The following is a 21,570-nucleotide window of genomic DNA, read 5'->3' as shown; positions in this document are numbered from 1 at the left end:
AACATAGGAAGAACCGGAGCACCTGGGGAAACTCCTGAAGTGACGGAGAAAATATGCATCTCTATATAGACAGCACCAGATATCAGGATTGATCCCAGACTTCTGGCACAGTGAGGCAGTGAATCTAGTAACTGCCCCACTGGACATCACCTCCACAGTGGAAGAAAATCATGGAGTCTGCCATTCAATAGTTCACTCAATTTTTAAGCTTAACAGTCACTAAAGAAATGAGGCTGACTTCATGACAGTTAAATTCCTTAACTTGCTACATGTGGTCATTAGCTAGAGTTGGGTTTCCTCTGATGTAAAAGCAGAATCAGAATCAGGTTTATTATCACTGGCATGTGTGTGAAATTTGTTAACTTAGCAGCAGCAGTTCGATGCAATACATAATATAGCAGAGACAAAAAAATAATATTAAAATAAAATTATAATAAACAAGTGAATCAATTACATATATTGAATAGATTTTTTTTAACGTGCAAAAACAGAAATACTGTATATTTAAAAAAAAGTGAGGTAGTGTCCAAGGGTTCCATAGCAATTTAGGAATCAGATGGCAGAGGGGAAGAAGCTGTTCCTGAATCGCTGAGTGTGTGCCTTCAGGCTTCTGTACCTCCTACCTGATGGTAACAGTGAGAAAAGGGCATGCCCTGGGTGCTGGAGGTCCTTAATAATGGACGCTGCCTTTCTGAGACACCGCTCCCTAAAGATGTCCTGGGTACTTTGTAGGCTAGTGCCCAAGATGGAGCTGACTAGACTTACAACCTTCTGCAGCTTTTTGGTTGAAGGTGCAATCAATGCATCTGACAAGGTAAACCAGGCCTATTATTTTGAATGAACATTAGGAAAGCTATTAGGAAAGCTGAACCAGAAGTCATTTGTGGAAAAAGAATTGAAGAAAGCATACAAAAATATTTTCAGACCCAGAAATAAATTATTTTAATAATTTGCCAAATTATATTACAGACTAACAATATAGAACTACCTTTAGGAGAACAGATATCTCAAAGAGAGATGCTGTCAATGGCTCAGTCTCATTTCTTTTTTATATTTTTGACTCAACTTTGCACAACCATAAACCAAGTAGATGCCCAAGGGAACCACTCCCATTCCTCACAACATCATGCACTGAAGATATCAATGGAGTCACAAGAGACTGCAGACATTGGAATCAAGAGAAACAAATAATCTGCTGGATGAACTCAGTGGGTCAACCAGCAGTGACCATGGGTAAAGATTTGTTCATATTTTGGGTTGAAACCCTGCATCAGGAAAAAGTCAAAATGGGCTCTTGACTGAATAATAAATCTATGTATTGAATCTAATACTGGCTTAGACTTTTAGCAAGACCACAGAAATTCTCAAAATTAAAACAAAAGCCAGCTCCAATAAGTGAATTTAACATTTGCTAATGCAGAATCTCGATAAGTCGACAATGCCCTTTCCCTCACAGATGCTGTCTGGCTCATTGAGTTCCTCCAACAGTTTGTGTTTTGCTTCAGGTTCCAACATCTGTGTCTCTAAAACAAAAGCTATATGTGTATACACACACAAGCTTCACCCCCTATGTGCACTGTGGTCATATTAACATTCATGAAGCAGTGCTCGAACAATGGACAACCATTTGCCATTTTCTATCCTACATTGTTACATGATTCAGAAAGACTAGAGACTCATGGAATGTGAATGTAGGCACTAGACAAAAGCCAGAATTCAACACTGTTTGTGCTCAAGACATTTCAATGCTGGAGAATTTGTTTAGGTTCATTGTTCACTTGTTCTAATGGTGTGATTGGATTTAGGATTAGGAGTGAATAAAAAAAATCACAAATTAAATTACTTGGGACATAAATGATGCAAGTGTGGACCTTCTAATTCTTATCTTTCACATAAACACCAGGTTATAGATTGCACGTTACTGCTACAATTTTTAATGGCAAGGCAGCAGTGAGTACTGCTAGGGACAATACCATCAGCCCATACTGAAATGACACTGAAACAGTGCATCTGTCTTGTTCAAAACAGGTATAATAACCGAGCTGCAAATTGTATCTTCATTTTGTTTGAGGTGCTGTTTGTAAATGAGACTGGGATCCAGTTGTGGAATTCTGAGATCTGATGGAATTGAAAGGGGGATTTGATCTGATATAACAGCAAAATAATTCTTGAATGAATAGCATGCTGCATCTTAGCACAATACAAATTGTCCAAATGATTATACAGCATTCAATTGTAGAGAAATGCAGAGGGAAAAGTCTGGAAATTACAATTCAATCCCAAAATAGATGGAAACTTACTTGATATTGTCTAAACAGCTAGATTCTGGTTTCAGCACAGTTGTGTGATGGAACATCTTGTAAAGAGCAATCCCAAGAAATATCACGTTCAACTACAAAAAAAAGCAAAATAAGTTCTTTCAAGTTTCTGCAAAAGGTTCCCCACACACTATACAATGTCTGCCCTGCATGATTAGTTAATAGGCATCTGAATAGCACTGTGGTTGGGTTAGTTTACCTCATGAATATATTCGTTCTCAAGAAAAACTGAGAAGCTTAAGCTCCACATCACTCTTCTTGATCCAGTCACCACTTTTCCCCAAAAGTGAGATGACACTTGCTCCCACATGGGCAATAGCAATGACTGATGGCCATTTAAGGGGTCGCTCTTGGTTCATAGATGCACTAGCACCTAGTCTCACCAAACCACCCAGCTCACTGCTTCAGAGCGACTTCTGCTTATAAAGAAACTGTGTGTATATAGTTGAAAGGCTGAGCAAGTGAGAACTTTTTTCTTTGGAGCAAAGGAGTATGAGGTGATTTGACAGAGGGGTACAAGATGATAAGAGGCTTTTATAAGAGTGAACAGCCCGTGCATTTTCCCCTGGTCATGAGTGGCTAATAAGAGAGCATAATTTTAAGGTGGTTGGAGGAGAGCATATGGGTGATGTCAGAGGTAGGTTTTCATATTACAGAGAGTGGTGAATGCATTGAATGCACTGCCAGGGGTGGTGGTAGAGTCAGATCCGTTGGAGACCTTTAAGAGACTGTTAGATAGATGCAGGGAAAAAAGACGAGCTATGTAGGAGAGAAATATTAGATTGATTCTGGAGAAGGTTAAAGGGTTGGAGCAACATCGTGGACTGAAGTTTCTGTACTGTGCCGTACTGTTCAATGTTCTATAATTAGGAGTAAAAAAAAATACGCAATTTGAATTTAGAGCTTGAAGAGATTATAATGAGTATAATGCAGTCTTGTGGGTTTAAGGAAACAACTGTTAAAACAGCTATTGTTCACAATTTTTAATTGACCATTTCTCTTCTAGTTATTCATTTTAGACCTACTGCTACTCAAAACACTTTCACATTCACTTACTCTGCTGAAACTGTATAATTGGTTGTGGAGACTAAGTGAGTTAGGGATAAACATTCCTTATTAAAATGAATGCTATAAATTAAGGGCAAACAACATAGGTCTAGTGAAAGTCCAGTTTAATGTCCTTGGAGGTGCTATGTTAATTAGCAGCACTTACCATAATAATCAAGGTGGCAGGGCCTATAAAGCTCCAGATGAAGTATGTGTCTAGCCTTAACCAACATCTGTAATGAAACACAGGGGACAACAGGCATTCAAGGTGAGTACAGACATATATCAATAGCAGTGGACTGACAGAGAGGAATGCATACTACAAAACAGGCCACAGAGAGTCAGAAATTATTACACCTTCATCCGTTTAATCCTTGAATTATAGCTCCAGCTTCTGAAAGCACAGTGATGGAAAGACCTGCTTAACACTTGGGATAGAAAGCAGAAATGTGGGACTTTTGCTACTTCCTCAGCTTCAGACAACCATGGAAACAGAAGTTTGACATTGATATTTCCCAGCTCACAGATTCCTTCATCACCCTTTTGACAGGAATTGTTTGACATTTATCTGACCGAAGCCATGGCTAATTCAAGGCAAAATAAAGAACATAGTATGAACTTTGAATAGCTGCAATGGCCAACTTTTAATTTTGTTAAAACAGTATCCTGTTAGATCAGGGATAATTCCTGGCTTGGGAACATTACAGAGTGCCGAGTTAGACTTACTACCTTCAAGTAAATTATTAATCATATCATTTCCTTCATGTTCAAAGAGATCAAATCTGCGGATTTCTTGAAAATTACCCCTTTTCCTCAATTTATGTGACGAGCACTGGAATAAAATGATATACTATGGGGAGATAAATCTAGCATGTGAATTCAATATTCAAACAGAATATACAATGAGCTCATTGATGGGCTGCTTACAGTTTTCCTCTGGGCCCTTCCATGAATAATCTAAATGATCAGTTTAAGAATCAACCACGCTGCCATCAGGCAGGAAGCACAGATACGGATGGTTCAACAGCTTCTTCCCCACTGCCACAGGTCCTTTCACTGACCTGATAAATCCTATGAAAACTTGGACTATATTTCTTCTTCGCTCTCTCTCGACTTGCACTAATGCTGTTATGTTTATTTTTTAATGTAGGTTATGTACAAATTGTTTGTCATGAGTCTACTCCTCCTCCTCCTCCTCCTCTCCTTCCTCCCTAGGTCCTCTGACACTCCCTCTTCCTTCGCATCCCTGCCCTCTTGGCCTCAATCCTCCTCATCGCCTGGTCCCCTGACCCTCCCTCATCCCCTCATCCACCTCTCTAAAGATCAAGTCATCTCACAATCATTTCCCTGATTGATGAGGCTCCGAGCTCTTCCCTCACACCAACCCCTGACCTTGAGCTCTTTTCTGTGACTCAACCACTCCTCTCCGCCCCATCACTACCCTACCAAAATTCATTCCCTAACCAATACCCACTTTTTTTTTTAACTGACCCCACTCCACTCCCCCTGATCCTCTGTCCCCAGTGAGAAGGGACAGAACTGATTAGATTAAGGTGTAGGGGGCAATCTGAGTCAGGAAGTGACTGGTATCCTGACCTGTTGGATGGAGCGGAATGAAACAAACAAACCTGAGTTGGTTCTCATCACAAAGTCAGGACATGCCCTTGAAAGAAAGCAACAAAAACTAGATTGAGCTGCAGGTGCCAAAAGTAGGTGAGATTCAGAAGGCACATTGTGAAACCTAATGTGGAACATATCCTGGTACATGCAAGTTCAACCTGCCAGAGTCACAAAATCATACAGCTGAGAAACAAGCTCTTCAGCCCACCATATTCGTGCCAACCATTATACATATTCACACCCATTCTATTTACCTACATCGCATTCTATGCCTTGGTGGTTCAAGGGCTTGTGGCCAAAACTGGGTGCAGTAAATTCCTGTTAAAGTCTTTACCGTAAAGCATACAATTAACATCTTCCTTAGAGAAAACATGATTTTTATTTGTCTTGGTGCTGAGAAAGGCAGATTCAAGTGAATGAATTTCTGGGCCTTAGCAATCAATGACCTCTCTCATCACAGACTCGATCACATGGACAGCATTTGGAATAATTCGCACAGTTTTGGGCCCCATATTTAAGAAGGAATCTGCTGGCACTGGAGAGGGTGCTGACAAGAATGATCCCAGGAACAAAAGGCTCTGCATTTGATTGTTTCTTTGTCTCTGGACATGTAATCGATTGAGTCCACAAGAACAAAGGGGATCTCATTGAAACCTACTGGATACTGAATGACATGGACAGAGTTGCCTCACTGACTGGAGACCTCTTACTAATGGTGGGCTGCAACGATTGCTGCTGGGTCTATTGTTCTTTCTCGCCTATATTAATGATAATGTGGTAAACTGGATCCACACATTTGTGGATGACACCAAGATTGGGGGCATAGTGTAGAGTGAGTAAACTATCAAAACTTGCAAAGTGATCAGGATCAGCAGGGAAAATGGATTGAAAAATGTCAGATGGAATTTGATGTATACAAATGTGAAGTGTTGCAATTTGGCAGGACAAACTAGGGTACGGCTTGTACAATGACGGGTACTGGTAGGGCACTAATGTGTGCGGAGGAACAAAGGGACCTGGGAGTACAGATCCACAATTCCTTGGAAGTGACATCACAGGTAGGATAGGGTCATAGAGAGTTTTGGCACATTGGTCTTCATAAATCAGGGCACTGAATACAGGAGATGGGATGTTATTGATATCTTCCCAGTAGGTAGGTGACCAGTACTGCATCTACCTACAGGGAAGATATCAATAAGCAGAGAAAATTTACATGGATGTCATCAGGACTTAAGGATCTGAGTTTGAAGGAAAGGTTGAATAAGTTGGGACTTTATTTCCTTGAGTGCAGGAGAATAAGGGGAGATTTGATATAGAAAATTATGAGGGGTATAGATAGTATGAATGTATGCTTACTTTTCCACTTAGGTTGGGGGAATCCAGAACTAGAGGTTATAGTTTTAGGGTGAAAGGCGAATATTTAGAGGGAATATGAGAGGGAACTTCTTCACTCAGAGAATGGTGCGAGTGTAGAATTAGCTATCAGCAGAATTGTTAGATGGGGGTTCAGTTGTAACATTTAAGAAAGTTTGGACAGATAAGTAGATAAGAGCGGAATGGAGGGCTATGGTTTGGGTGCAGGTAGAGGGGACTAGGCAGAAAACCGGATCAGCCCAGGCTAGACGGGTCGAAGGGCCTGTTTCTGTGCTGTAGTACTCTATGACTCTGTAAAGACAAAGTCTAGGATTTGGCAGCACGGCCTCAGAAAAAGGAACATCCCTTGAAAGCTGAGAAGAAAAAGAAGTATTTCTTCAGCCAGAGGACAGTGAATCTATGAAATTCATTGCCACAGAGGGCGATGTCATTGGGGATAGATAAGGCAGAGATTCATAGGTTCTTAAGGTGGTGAAGGGTGAGAGGGAGAGGATGGAAGAATGGAGTTAAGTATAAGTGGCTTAATTTTGCTCATATAACTTAAAGTCTTATGGATTCAACTACATTTGTATATACTTCATGCTGATTGCTTCTGTTGGAATAATCAAAATGAAAATAATTTGAAGTATATTATCTGAAATTCCTGCATGAATTATTTCAATACTTCAGGTGTGGCATTCATAAATCTGAACCAGTAGACTCACGCTGTTGTCGTCCCGTAGCTCCGGTAATCCACAGCAGCTGAAACGGCGACAATGAGAGCTGGTACCCCATAGCCAACCAGGTAAAAGTATTTTCTGCGGGAGTGCTCACTTTCAAAGACCTCCACCAACATAATGTAGAGCTGAACACCTTCCAAAAACATCCAAGTGAACGCAGCCAGGAAGAAGAAGTGAAGCAAAGCTGCAAAAACAGCACAGGCAATCTGCAGGTAACAAAAAAAAGCAGATTAACACAATTTATTCTCTTGCTGCATAATCTCTGCAATGAACAACAAACTGCGTTTAAGAAAAATCTCGTTTTCTAGGAGATTGAGGCTAGATTTGATGAAGATCAACATAAATGCAGAACATCAACTAAAATCCTCAAGTTACCACACTTGAATATTCAATAGGAGTACTAGTTCTTCAACACATAGAGGCATGGATTCAGGGAGTCATACAGCACAGAAACAGCCCCTTTGTGCCATCGAGTTCATGTCAAACCAATTTCCTATGTAACTTCATCCAAATTGTGGAGTTTGTCCTGTAGCCCTCAAAGCCTTTCCCATTCATGTACTGCACGTGAACTTGAAACATTGATTAGTTCAGCAAAGAGGCAGTGTGAAAATAGATGATTATTTAATTGTCTAAATAACAATTAAGCAACTCAAATGAAAGAGCGGGAAGACAACATGATGCCTTAGAAAGGAGCAGCTGAATTTGCTGATGCATGCTTACTGCTTCTGAAGCAATGCACAGCTATTACCTTCCTTAAACTCACATGGACAAATTATTCTCTGCAAAGTTTTACGTCTGGTCAGAAACTGGCCGTCTCACTTGAGCTTAATGGAACAACTATTGATGTCAGGTTTCACACAGTGTATGTTCTGGGCTTGCTACCTCAGTTCTTCATCCTAGGTCGAGTGGATTTGTCCAGTATTACCTCATGTGTTCTCTGTTTTGATCAACTGTAAGATGTATGGCACATGCAAGTGTTCTTTCAGGCACAGGTCAGCACATCATAAAAAACAGTCGCTCATGTGTTATCTCAGTCAACACCTTTCGCTGCCTCAGTAAAGCAACCAACATAATGAAAAAAAACTCTCCCATTGTAGACATTCGCTCTTCCCTTCCCTCCTATCAAGTAGGAGATCTAAAAGCCTGAGACCCTGTACCGCCAGGCTCAAGGACAGCTTTTATGTTATGAAATGAAACTACTGAAGGGAGATACCTCTTTATGGCCTTACACTTTATTTTCTGTCTGCACTGCACTTTTTCTGCAACTGGAAAATTATATCCTGCATTCTGAAATTACTATTCACTTGTACAGATGTGATTAAATGATGTTAAGGGTAGAATACAAAAACAATGCTTTTTACTGTACCTCCATATATGTGACAATAGCAACCAACTTATCCATTTAGAATTGTGTTTTTTTTTACTGAAACCACCTCATTCTTTTAAACTCATGAAGGTAGAGGTCCAGTCTGCTTAAATCTTTCCTCGTGACAAATCTGCCATTTCAGGAACCACTATACTGACCATACCTGCACCCCTCTGTCAGAGATATCTCTTTTGTACGATAAGAGATACCAGACATGTACAACTGAATCCTACACAGAGTAAACAAAACTATCACAATTCAGCTCACAACCCATCACTGCTACTTGCCACCATAAAGACATTACCTATTTCATGGATGGCCTTTTGGAACAATCAGTCATGCTGAGAATTATTAAACTTTTTTCCTGACCTAAATTACTTAAATATTGCAACACGCTGTCAGCCAAGGAAACTAGCACGATTTATCACATATATCGCAGTTAAAGAACCATCAATCATTCACTTAAGCACCAATTTGACTGTTAAGTAGACAGGCTGGAGAGTGATGAAGAATTATTGGTAAAAATTCTGCAGCTCAGAATTCTTTACCCAAAAAGAGATGAGATTTGGTTGAGGAGCAGTGGCAGAATGGTAAGAAACTACACCTCAATCAAAACTATTTTGAGCATTAATGCCCCTCAAAATAAGGTTAGAAATATGAGGAACATCACATATCTCAATGGATTTCCAGCATCTACAGCCTCGAGTCTCTAGAAATATGAAGAGTTGCAAAATTAACCTTGAAACTACTTAAAATCAAGTTAAAGTGCATGAACAAGCAATTTGCAGCTCATCTAAAATATATCTTTTGAATACCTAAAGCTTCATTTTCCGCATGACGGAAGAACAGACTGCACAATAATAGTAACAATATAATCACTCCATGAAGAAATATAGAGCGAAAAATTCCTGTGGACTCACTAAGTAGGCATAATAACTGCACACTAATGGCTATTTCAGTTTCTAGCACTCTGCCTCAGATTTTGGAATTGTGAGTCCATTGAAAGAACCATGAATATTTCAATCATTGACATTTGGTGGCCAGAAGCAAATCCAGCTTTAGGGGGCTTAGCATGGAGAGATGACCATTGATTACAGGCTGAAGATTGAGGCATAAGGTTGGGTCAGCCACTCATCTGAGTGCCCAGGGATCAAAGCTTTTATCCAATAAAGATGAGGGTAAGAAATGGGAAGGGAAAAGTGGCAATGGTTGATGGTTAAGTTGCTAGTGGGATATTAATGATCACAGACTTGGGTCATGCACGATTGGAAGACCCCAAAGTTCAGAAGATTGGTGATCATTCATGTGCAATCAGAACCAAGAAGCACAGTTCCAATTGAAGGCTATTTTCCAAAAAAAAGATTATTAGTATCAGCGAGAGGACATCTTCTCACTGGAGAATGACGGTGAGATTATGGACGAAGAAAGTTAACGTGTGTGGTTGTGATTAGTGGGACAACCTTGCCGATAAACTTCAAAAGGGATCGTGCATTCTGTGTGGTGGAAATTGTATTAAATTCATAAGGATGAATTACATTGAAAAGTACCAGATTGAATTTCTGGAGTGATGGACTCGTGGTGGTTATGCTATTTCCCTCCTGGTAAAAACAACTTTTCTCCTGTAACTCAAGTAGAGTTACACAACTGAATTACTAATTACGAGCCAGGGATATATATGCATTGCAGTATTGCCTATTTTTCCTGGGTGTTGAATTTCTCGAGGCCAAGTACAGAAATGATTTACTATGGCTGATGGTCCTATACCCAACAGAAAATCATGATGGGTATAGAAGGGCTATCCAGTATCGAACAATGATGGAACTGGACCACATCCATGGACTTGTGATGAAACAAGCTCCTTATTTTCAGAGGCTGTACTTTCTACTGCTTCCCTAGGCTTAAATAATATCAGCAAATTTGTGCTAACATGTTTGCAAATCAAATTAACTAGTGCAACCCTCCCCCATCTTCTCTCCAATGCAAGACCAATTTGCTGTTCTTCCTTCCCCAGTTCTGATGAAGATCTTCAAGCATCCAAGCAAACGTTTTCATATTCACAGATGCAGCCTGATACGCTGAATGCTTCCAAACATTTCTGCTTTTAATTTGAGTGGCACAGTATTGCAGTGCAGTGGTAAAGCCACTTGCTCACAGTACCAGAGACCTGGAATCTATCCTGACTACTGTCAGAAGTTTGCACATTCTCACTGTAAACGTGCAGATTTCCTCTGGGTGCTCAATTTCCTCCCACATCTCAAAGAAATGGGGTGTTGAGAGGGTCAAGGTTAATATTCCACTGTAAATTGCCCCTAGTATGTTGTTGAGTGGTAGAATCTGTGAAGAGTTGAAGAGAGTATGAAGAAGATAATGAATGAGATTAATATAGGATTAGTGCAAATGGTTGGTTGATGTGATCTATGGGGCCTTTTTCTGTGCTACATGTCTCTATGATTCTATTCCATGAATTCGTCTTGTTTGTCACAAACATTTTCTTTGAGTTCAATCCTGGATCCAAAGTGACTTTGGACAGGCTGGCCATAGAGTCACAACAATTGATCTTGGTGGCCCTTGAAATTGGAAAGGCCTACAAATTCTGATCCTCAATGACAACAAATAAAAAATTTGCAGCTTAGCTAAATGTACGCACAGACCTGTCTAAAAAATCCTCAAGGGAAGAATAACATTATTATTTATAACTCAGGTGAAAAATGATAACCTGGATAAATTATCATTGGGCCACTTCAAGTGGAATAGATGCAAGCTTGAATGATAAAGGAAATTTTCCTCAGAAAAAATAGAATCCCGTGCTTGGAGTAATAACGTAGGCAAACTAAACACACTCACCGGTTGGTCTGTACGATTGATTCCAATTAGGAAAAGGAGCTCAGCCACAAAGAGACTGATGCAGAGGTTTTTGTGAATAGTGTTTCGGTCACTCTGAAGTCCGTGGAAAAAACAAAAGGTGAAGATGCAGATCAGCAGGCAGACGAGGGATATCAGGATACCAACCCAGGTAATAACCTCCAGCAGCAGTTCATGCACAGGGTCACTAAACTGGAACACCAGAAGGAAATCATTAGACAGGATGCAAATGCTTGTTACTCATTATAAGATTTTCACTGCAACCCAGTCAGAGAGACTTCACCAATAAATTAGCAGCCTCAAACCACAGTAATTAGATTTGATTGCAGGAAATAATTTACAGCACAAAGCATGTGCTTATTGGTTCCTACTGTTAAACATATTTTCTTCACTCAAACCAGTTGTTAATAAATTTTGCCCACATGTGCAGCATAGACTTCAACAGTCAGACAAGGTGGGAACTTATACCAGACAAAAGAGCCACTAATTAGCTGCAGTTAGTTATTGTAAGGTTTCATCTTCTATTTGTGAGGAGAAGCCTGTGTTTTAATAGAACTTCCGCCTTCCTGCTGGACGTCTTGAAGCAGTGGAGCTAGGGCTTTACTCTTTGGGGAGAAGGAGGATGAGAGGAGACATGATAGAGGTGTACAAGATAATAAGAGGAATAGACAGAGTGGATAACCAGCGCCTCTTCCCTGGGGCACCACTTCTCAATACAAGAGGACATGGCTTTAAGGTAAGGGGTGGGAAGTTCAAGGGGGATATTAGAGGAAGGTTTTTTACTCAGAGAGTGATTGGTGCGTGGAATGCACTGCCTGAGTCAGTGGTGGAGGCAGATACACTCGTGAAGTTTAAGGGACTACTAGGCAGGTACATGGAGGAAATTAAGGTCGGGGGGTTATAGGGGAGGCAGGGTTTGAGGGTCGGCACAACATTGTGGGCCGAAGGGCCTGTAATATGCTGCACTATTCTGTTCTGTTCTGTTCAGTGGTGCAGATAGTAGAGTTACTGCCCCACAGCTCCCGTGACCCAAGTTCAGTCCTGACATCGGCTTCTGTGCATGTGGAGCTTGAACGTTATTGTTATGACCCAATCAGTTCCCGCTGAGTGCTCCAGTCTCCTCACACGTCCCGACGACGGGCAGGTTCAGAATTTACCAGGCTAGTGAAATTTGCACTTGGTGCGTAGGTGAGAGGTGGAATGTGGGAGAAACCGATGGGAAAATATAAAAGTAGTGCTGAGTTACTGCAAGTGGGTGTTTGATGGTCATTGTAGTTTTGTTGGGCTGAAGGGCCTGTTTTGTGCTGTATGTCTCTATGTCTTAAATTTACAACCACTCCTGTAGGGATTTTACATTTGTCTACATAACAACAAACTTCCTTTATTTTGGCAGACTATGTGAATGAAATGGTTGGTCAAGGGTACAGAAAGCCTTTCGATGGTTTAGACACAATTCCATGGTAGTATGCCCATTCTAAACAAGAATAAAAATTGTGGGTTCAACTCCAACTCCATCAGCTAATAACAGCTGAAGCAGATCATCTTAGCACAGATACATGTAGGAGTTTCCTGAACATAAGTTGGTTGATGCTGCTCATAATTGCACTGATTACAATTTACAAAAGTATTTTTGGTTATCTGGTGCTAGGTCCATCTGAAGCTGGAAAATTAACCCTTGTAGACTGTGTTACTTGGATGGACATCTGAATGCCACATCAAGGGTTCTTGAACAGCTACTTGTTAATCCTGCACCCCCAGATTTGGGAACAGCTACTTTCCTACAACCATCAGGCTCTTGAACTGACCTGCATAATCCACTCCCTGCCACAGCAACAGAAAACAACAGACCACTACTCACATTGTCTCTGATTGGGTTTTCTGCACAATTTATTTTCTCTCTCTTCACTATCTTGTACAAGTTATGTGTAATTTACATCCTGTGTATTGGCTCTATCTAAATGTCTGTGATGTTGTTGCAAACAAGTTTTTCCTTGCAGCAGTACTTCATTTTACTCTTTCACATGACAATAAACTCGACTTGGAGTTCTGTGTTATTGGGGATAATGTCAGCAGGGTGAGAGTTTAAACAGAAACTTCATCTGCCCTCTGAGGGGACAAAAATGATATATTATCATTTCAGGAGGTCTGGTGGTTCCTGCACAAAATTTTTTTTGCCCATCACTACCAAAATAACAGTTGTATATATTACTGCTTGTAGGGTTTAGTTGCTTATAGTTAACACTATACTTCTAGAAACTGACTAAAAATATGATTTGTTATCTGTGAAGCACATTGATGCTGTATAAGGCAAAAGTGGCACAATCATTTTGGCAGCAGCACCAGCAATAAAAGCTTTTGCCTTTGTGGCACAATTCCATCTGACTAGTTTGGTTGAAACTATCAAGACCGCCAGGAAGTTGCCAAAACCTAGCCCTGTCTTCATTGCAAAATATGTAACCTCAGTCTGCCCTCGGCAATAAATGGCAAAAAAAAAAAATTCTGTCAGGAGCATGAAGGGTAAATGGGCACTTTCTGCAGGGTTGAGGCCCAACGAGAGAGAGGCAAACCTGTGGAGGAAGAGAGTGGTCCAGTTAAGGTGGATGACATGGAAAGTCAAGATGATTTCTTCAATACACAGATATATAAAATCTATTCAAAAAAGTCATTAAGACTTTGCTGAGGAGCTGAAGGTCTACTGTCAGGGTTGGTTGTGATGGATATGACACAATTTCTCCAACAGCTGTTGGAACACAGAATGTTGAACAAGTGAATGATAGAGACAGACCTGAAGTTCTGTTAGGCTGCCTTACACTGATTTATAAAGTCTGCAGTGGACCCTACTGCCTTCAAGAGACAGGATTGGATCCCTTGAAATTTTGGCCTGAAGAATATATTCATCATGCAAACTTAGAACAGTGGTTCAGTGCAGAAAGATTTTGGAAGTGCTGTTTTCAAGTAATGAGATTTAAGAGCTTGTCAAACATGAATGGACAGAATGTAAATCTCCAGCTGCCTTGTTCTAAAGTGATCATCTGTATTGGAGGACACTTGCTCAAAATTATTTGTAACACTGAGCCACACTACAGAGCGGACCTGGCTACCTAAATGGTTCATATAATAAAATCCCTCTGGCTATAATGGGAAAGTAAAATTATCCCATTATAATCTTCCATAAACCATGTGGGATTATTCTGCACTAATAATATTCCAATAACTTATCTCAATCAATGTAATTTACCACAACTACTTCCAAATGTCAATGACATGGTTTCCATTTTATGATGACATAAAACAATACCTACATGATAAAGAGAGCAAGTATATGGAAATAAAAATGCCACATTACAATCTGTGGTTGAAAGGCGCCCATAAGCAGGATAAATTTTACTCTTGCGGTTTTGAAACAAGTTATGTATCTTGGAAGTGAATGGTAACTTTGCAACCACCTGTAATCAAAACTGTCTTCGGTTGCTTTACCTTAGATAAGCAGCACCACCGAATGTTTCTTTCAGTTATAACCTATCCCAGGTAGACTGGTAAACCCCTACAATTAGCAAATCACAGCTTCAATGCCAAGCTCTCTGACATGATGAGTTGCCTCTTTTTTTAAGATTTTGGGGTTCTTCACATTATTAATGGATTCTGTGGTACACACATAACAGACCAGGATGGGAAACTGCCAACTCCACTGCTCAAACTCAATCCGAGCTATTTAAAAACCCATCACAACCCCAAAACTTTCAAACTGCTTGAGGATCCATTACCGTAACATCGCGAGTTACCTCATCTAAGACCAATGCGTTGGTGGCATGGTAGAGCAGTAGTTAGCACAACACTTTACAGCACCAACAACTTGGGATTAATTGCTAACACTGCCTGTAAGGAGTTTACATGTTCTCCTCGTGACCACGTAGGTTTTCTCTGGGTGCTCCGGCTTGCACCCACAGTCCAAACATGTACCGGTCAGTAGGACAATTGGTCATTGCAAACTGTCCTGTGGTTCGGTTAGGGTGAAATTGGGGGTTGCTGGGCGGTGCAGCTCAAAGAGTCGAAGGACCTACTCTGCACTGTATCTCAATTCAATAAAATAAAAATAATAAAATTCTCTCCTACATAGCCCTCCAATTTTCTTTCATCCACGTGCCTGTCAAAGAATCTCTTAAATGTCCCTAATGTACCTGCCTCTATCACCAACCCTGGCAGTGTTTTCCACCAACTTACAACTCACTGTGTTAAAAAAAAAACAACTACTTCTGACATCCCCTCTACACTTTCCTCAAATCACGGTAAAATTATGCCTCGTATTAGTCATTTCCATCCTGGGGGAAAAAGTCTCTGGCTATTCATTCTATCTATGCCTCTTATATTATACACTTCTATCAAGTTATCTCTCATCCTCCTTTCCAAAGAGGAAAGCCCAAGCTCACTCAACCTATCCTCATAAAACATGCTCTCTAATCAAGGCAGCATCCTGGCAAGACTTCTCTGCACCTTCTTTATAGCTTCCACATCCTTCCTATAATGATGTGACGAGAACTGAGCACAATATTTACAGTGTGAATAATGGAGTAACACAATTCACCAGAATGACAACAAAGTGCTCTGGGCAGGATTCTGTACGTTTGTGGATACTCTACTTTCTAACAGTACAGTTGGGGATGCCGAGTTTCATTCACTGTGTTCCTCTTAACAGTCAATCATCAGGAAGACCAGTGTAATATAAAGCTGACAAAAACAGCAACCAAAGGCTTTTGATTTTACACTTCCAACTGAATGCCAACTTCAAACAGCTATGTGTTGAAAATTTGTGACACATTTTATTATTCATAAATGAAGCTATCAAAGTGTTAAATCAAAGTAATAGTTCAATATCCAGTTTAGTTGGTTAAAATTCTATGGCTTGTATATATATATCCCGCTTGGTGGTGCAATAATATCAGCGCTGGACTCCAGAGCGAAGGTTCCCGAGTTCAAATCCACGCTGGGTTGAGCGTCAAGCTAGCAACTCGGCCTCGTAAAAACAAGAATAGCTAGCTGGAAACACCATCAAAAGACGGTGCCCCGATAACTCCACTGCCGAGTTAAGGGATATTCTTCTTCTTCTTCTTGTATGTACATCACAGTGATTTAAATGCCATTGCCAAGAGTTAGAACAGAAAGAACAAGAAAAATCTATTAAAAGTTTAAGGAACTGACAGCCTATGATAAGAAATAATTAAAGCCCAGCTTTAATCAGGAAAAACAATTGCCCCACAATCTTTCCACAAGGAGAAGAATGCTTGTAAACCTTGATTCTCCAACCAAATAGAACCATGCAATGGAAAGGTATAATCATCTCATATATAAACCCTGAGGCAGGCAACACCCACCATCTAGACATGGCCTCTTCTCATTGCTACCTTGAGGCAGGAAGTACAGGAGCCTGAAGACTCACAGCTCAAGGTTCAACAACAGCTTTTTCCATCTGCCATCAGGTTCAAGAACCAACACGAAAATCCCTAATTCCACTTCACACTATAGTTCCCTCAACTTGCATTAATGTTAAGTTTATTTTTATTTAGTCATGTAAGTTATGTATAATTTATGTTAATTTAATCTATGTAATTAATATTTGTCATGTTTGCAACATATTGCACTGCTGCTGCCAAAAGCTAATTTATTCCTTGGGTATATTTGAGAGCAGGAACTTTTTCCTGCTCTATACTTGCAACATTTCCTTTCAGATTTAAAATACTGTTGTGCTCTGTGTCACAAAGTTCCAGTATTGCCCTGTTTCACTTCATATCCCTCACTTTATATGTCCTCCAGACAGATCAGCTGCGATTAATGTCTCGTCTGACATGTCAACCATTCCAACTTGGTCGCCAGCCAATCACAGACATTCCCCTTGTTGTCTCCATCCTTCACCCCTTCTCCACAACTTAAATATAACTATTTTCTATGTCGTAGTTATGCTGAAAGGTCATTAATATTAATATGTTAACTGGTACTCTCTCCATAGACACTGTGGTTGTATTTTCTGTTTCCTTTTCAGATTTTCATTATCTGTAGTTTTTTGCATGTTAAGTATCTTGTGCCATTGTCAATTTCATATCTCCTCAAAGACAAAAATTAGAGAAATCAGATTATTCAAGTGTCTCAAAACCCAAATGAGATTTTTTTTTTTTGCCTTTTTTTTGAGAATTTATAAGGACAATGTTGATGAGCAAAGGGAACTTTGATCATTGAAACTAGACAGAGATTTTAATCTAGTTCAGGGCAATCTGCATATTGTAGAATTCAAGAGGGGGTTCAATGCATTATGCTGGGAGAGAATGTGTGTTACATATTCAGTGCCTTTCAGAGTTTCTTATTAATGACAATGCAAAGGCCAGCCCATCAAGTATGGTTTTATAGTGCCAATTTAAATTGACTGCAATTTTTTTCAGTGTGCAATGATCAGAAATTCGGGCAGAGTAAGAACTCAGTGCAGTGGTGCTGCTTCATACCTTCAATACATGATTGCCTTTGTTGTATTCAGCCAACAGAAATTTAAATTTTATTTAGTGCTTACGATATTTCAGTGTTTTTTTTTTGTAAACCTAACAGATGTAAAGATAGGTTTCAGAAATATAGATTAATTAACACTTAGCAGATAGAAAATGCTTAAAAAAACAAATATTGTGACTTCAATCACAAATATTTAAATATATCACAGAAGGTTGGATGTGACAATGAACAATTAATGTTCTATTATTACAAGATGTCAGAGTTGGAAGGATACCTGGAAACTGTATCAGAATTTTCAGTATATATGCTGAGGTATGTTGGATTGCGGAAACGGAGTTGCTTACAATACAGTGTATTTGTGAAGGCGATCCGGGATATAATGTTGCAAGAGATACAGCTTTGAGTTTTGTCAAAAAGATTTGAAATTCATCTGCCTGAACAAAAGTGACAAAAGACTGGGGACGTGCACTTGGCCACAGTACCATAGTACAGTAGGCGTTTCAGAAGCCATAGTGAAATGTATTATGTTCAGAGAAACTGATTCTCTTCTATAGCAGCCAGAAGAATCTGAATGACTGTGTATCCTGCTCTGTGTCAGGGTTAAGGACACCTAGAAATTGGAATGCTAGCATTCAGTTATCATGGCCTAACCAGCAACCAATGAAACAAGTCTGTTGTGAAATATGAGGTAACTGTCTACATTGAACGACAGAGGTAAAAAAAAACGAGTTACTATTTAAACCCACGTGCAAATTGGTGTAAGGTTAAACAGATCACAGTGCAGAAAGCAAAGCTTGAAGTGTGGTGACAGAGAATCAGCTTCCAATAGATTCAGCAGAGACATGTGATGCATGGGAGAGAATGAGCTCCTCTGTTAGGAGTACTGCAGACTATTTCAGTCCCCTTGCTCATAAAAGGATATATTATCACTGGAGGCAGATTCACCAAGCTAACCTCGGAAATGGGAGCATTGTCCTATCAAAAGAGGTTACTCAGGTTGGGTTTGTATTCTTTGGAGTTTAAAGAAAGAGGAGTGACCTCTTTGAAACACACAAATCACTCAGGGACTTTATAGGATTGATATCAATACGTTTATATTAATTGCAGAATATTAAATGAGGGACACAATTTCAAGGTATGCTCCTGGCCATTTGTAGAAACTTATCACATTGACATTGGTGAATCTCTAGAACGTTGCACCTTGCTCTTTAGAAGTATTTAAAGTGTGAGTTCTTGAAAGACTGGGGTTTTGAAGGCTCCAGTTGTAAATTAGTTGTAAAGAGTTCTTGAAAATGAGTCTGTTGGTTGTAAAATCAGTTGAGAGTAGTAGTGAGTGAAGTTATCTACGCTGGTTCAGGAGTCTGCTGGTTGCAGAGTAAAATAACCATTCCTCAACCTGGTGGTGTGGGACCTAAGAATTCTGTACCTCCTGCCCAATAGCAGCAGCAAGGAGGAGGCAAGGCCTGGATGGTGGGGGCCTCCGATGATGGATGTCACTTACCTGTAGCAGTGCTCCATGTAAATGTACTCAATAGTGGGGAGAGTTTTCCCTGTAATGGACTGGGGTGAATTCATCACTTTCTGTAGTCTTTTCCGTTCCTGGGCATTGGTGTTTCCATGCCAGGTCATGATTTAGGATGCTATAGACGTTTGTCAAAAATTCTTTTTAATGTTTGAAGCATTCATGAAGCATTGTGAGAAAAACCTAGATCTAACACTGTCATTATGCTGACAAGTTTGCAAGGTGACCAGCTGAGAAAGAACTAAATATTTTGGGCTGCTTGACAATTTGGTAATGTGGGCAGAGTGGCAAGGAGTGTGAAAATGCTGACTGACTTTTGCAAATTACTGCTATAACAAGGTTAACATTACATTCTGGCAATATTATCTGTCTTCTGCACAATGCTACTTCAGTGCTTTGAAGGTCATACTGCAATTTTGATAGGACCTCATTAATGAAACCAAAACGAATTCTCATGGTTAGGAATACTTTGCCAAGAATGGCCCTTAGAGGATAGATTTCACATTGAGTGTAAGATGTACAAAATCTGAATAAGAGCGTTAAACTTAAATTAATCCAATTATGTATGGATAAGTGGGAAGTTGGCTAAAGTAGACTGTTAAATTAGATGATTAGATTGGTAAGAAAGCATTTAAAAATACTTCATAATTTTCAAGGATTGTAATGTCCCCTCTCATCTCCTGAAATAAAAATGTAATTGGCAGAAATATGAAGAATAACACCATGAGATTCAGAATCTTTGCAGAACTGTCGCTCCTGCATCATTGTCATGCTGATCACTGGGAAGTGAGTCAAAGTTCTGTGAATTCTTTCCACGGCAGCTGCAGTACTGGGGCAGAAGAGGCTGCTGTGGGTGGGACAAATAGTGTGGGAATGATTGGATTTGGACAGCAGCTAATGAGTCCTAGTCACAGTGCACAGTGGAGTGGTCCAAGAGCCGGTGAGTGTCGAATGCCAGTCAAATATGATTTAAAAATAAAAGGTTGCAATCAGCAAAAGCAGACTTGAATGAACCGTTTAACGTCAAGAACGAGGCTGGCAGATGCCGTATGCAAGAATGTGACACTGCAGACCCCCGCCCCCACCGCCCCAATGCTATCACTTTAAACTCCCTAAACCAGTGCAATCTGCTCCTCACTTTATTAAGAGTTAGTAACAATGGTGCAGGTTTTCACCAGAAGTGGGGAGTGAAATGTTGCTCATAATCCCTGACAAGAATAACATGTGAATGACATTGAGAAGCATCCAATGGAAGAATCTGCATCAACTCCCCAACAATCACTAAGTCATCTTGAAATGATCAATTGTATGACCTAACGTATACAAAGCAGCTTTTATTTTTTTAAAAAATGCATGTAAAACACATGTAAATGGATCCAATTTTCATGCTATACCACAGCAAAGAAAGCAATCCTTCCATAGTGTTCTACAGAAATGATGGGTGGTGAATGAATGGACAGAATTTTTAAAGGTATGAGAATAGTAGCAGGTTGAATGTAAGGGAAAAATTGAAAAAAATGGTTAAAGTTAGAAATTTGAATGCAAGTGCACACTGACAAGAGAAAATGGATGTCAGAGCTTTTAGATCTAGGTAAGGTGAAAGAAAGCAACAAAAATTAACATTCACCCCTTACACGCTGGGGCGGAAATTAATGAAGAGTCATAAAATGGAAGAAATATTAATGCACTTTGTTTTTTAAGCACAGTTGACATAGTAGATGACCTGGTGTTATATTCAAAATTCCTTGAAATCTGGGAAGATCTAAATGGATTGGAAAACAGCAGACGTAGCACCGTGATTTGAGAAAGGAGAGAGGTTAGAAATTATGAACTATAAGTCGGTAGTTCAATCATCAGGAAATTGCTGGAATCATTATTAAGGAAGTGATAACAGGACATTTAGCATAATAAGATTAGGCAGAAATAGCATGGTTTTTCTGAAAGGGAAGTCATGTTTAACAAATTTATTCAAATTCTCTAAGGATGTAACTAAGGATAAGAGCACATAAGACGGAATCGACAGATGAAGGGTATTTGTATTTTCAAAAGGCCACATTAAAGATGACTGTACAAAACAAAGGCTCATGGGATTGAAATAATAAATTAGCACAGACAGAGAATTAGCACACTGGCAGAAAACAGGCAGCAGGAATAAATGGGTCATTTACAAGTTGGCAAGCTCTTGCTGGTGAAATGCCTCAGGGATCCGTGCTGGGGGCGCAGCTATTGACAATGTATATTAACAACTTTAGA

At 39.8% G+C, this 21,570-nt stretch overlaps 1 protein-coding gene across 3 annotated transcripts in view; it reads right to left on the bottom strand.

The window, feature by feature from the left end:
* The window catches only part of adgrl3.1 (adhesion G protein-coupled receptor L3.1), a 587,214-nt gene that overhangs the window by 79,776 nt on the left and 485,868 nt on the right, over positions 1-21,570 (bottom strand). For all 3 annotated transcript variants that reach the window (XM_063049189.1, XM_063049191.1, XM_063049192.1), the window contains 4 exons: positions 11,289-11,498; positions 7,064-7,284; positions 3,532-3,598; positions 2,301-2,392 (listed from right to left, as the gene is read on the bottom strand). In XM_063049189.1, the coding sequence (XP_062905259.1) occupies positions 2,301-2,392; positions 3,532-3,598; positions 7,064-7,284; positions 11,289-11,498 (590 nt within the window). The remainder of the gene's footprint in view (positions 1-2,300; positions 2,393-3,531; positions 3,599-7,063; positions 7,285-11,288; positions 11,499-21,570) is intronic.

This window comes from Mobula hypostoma, chromosome 5 (assembly GCF_963921235.1).
Source record: "Mobula hypostoma chromosome 5, sMobHyp1.1, whole genome shotgun sequence".
Lineage (NCBI taxonomy): Eukaryota > Metazoa > Chordata > Chondrichthyes > Myliobatiformes > Myliobatidae > Mobula > Mobula hypostoma.
This window is presented reverse-complemented; position numbering and strand designations above follow the sequence as displayed.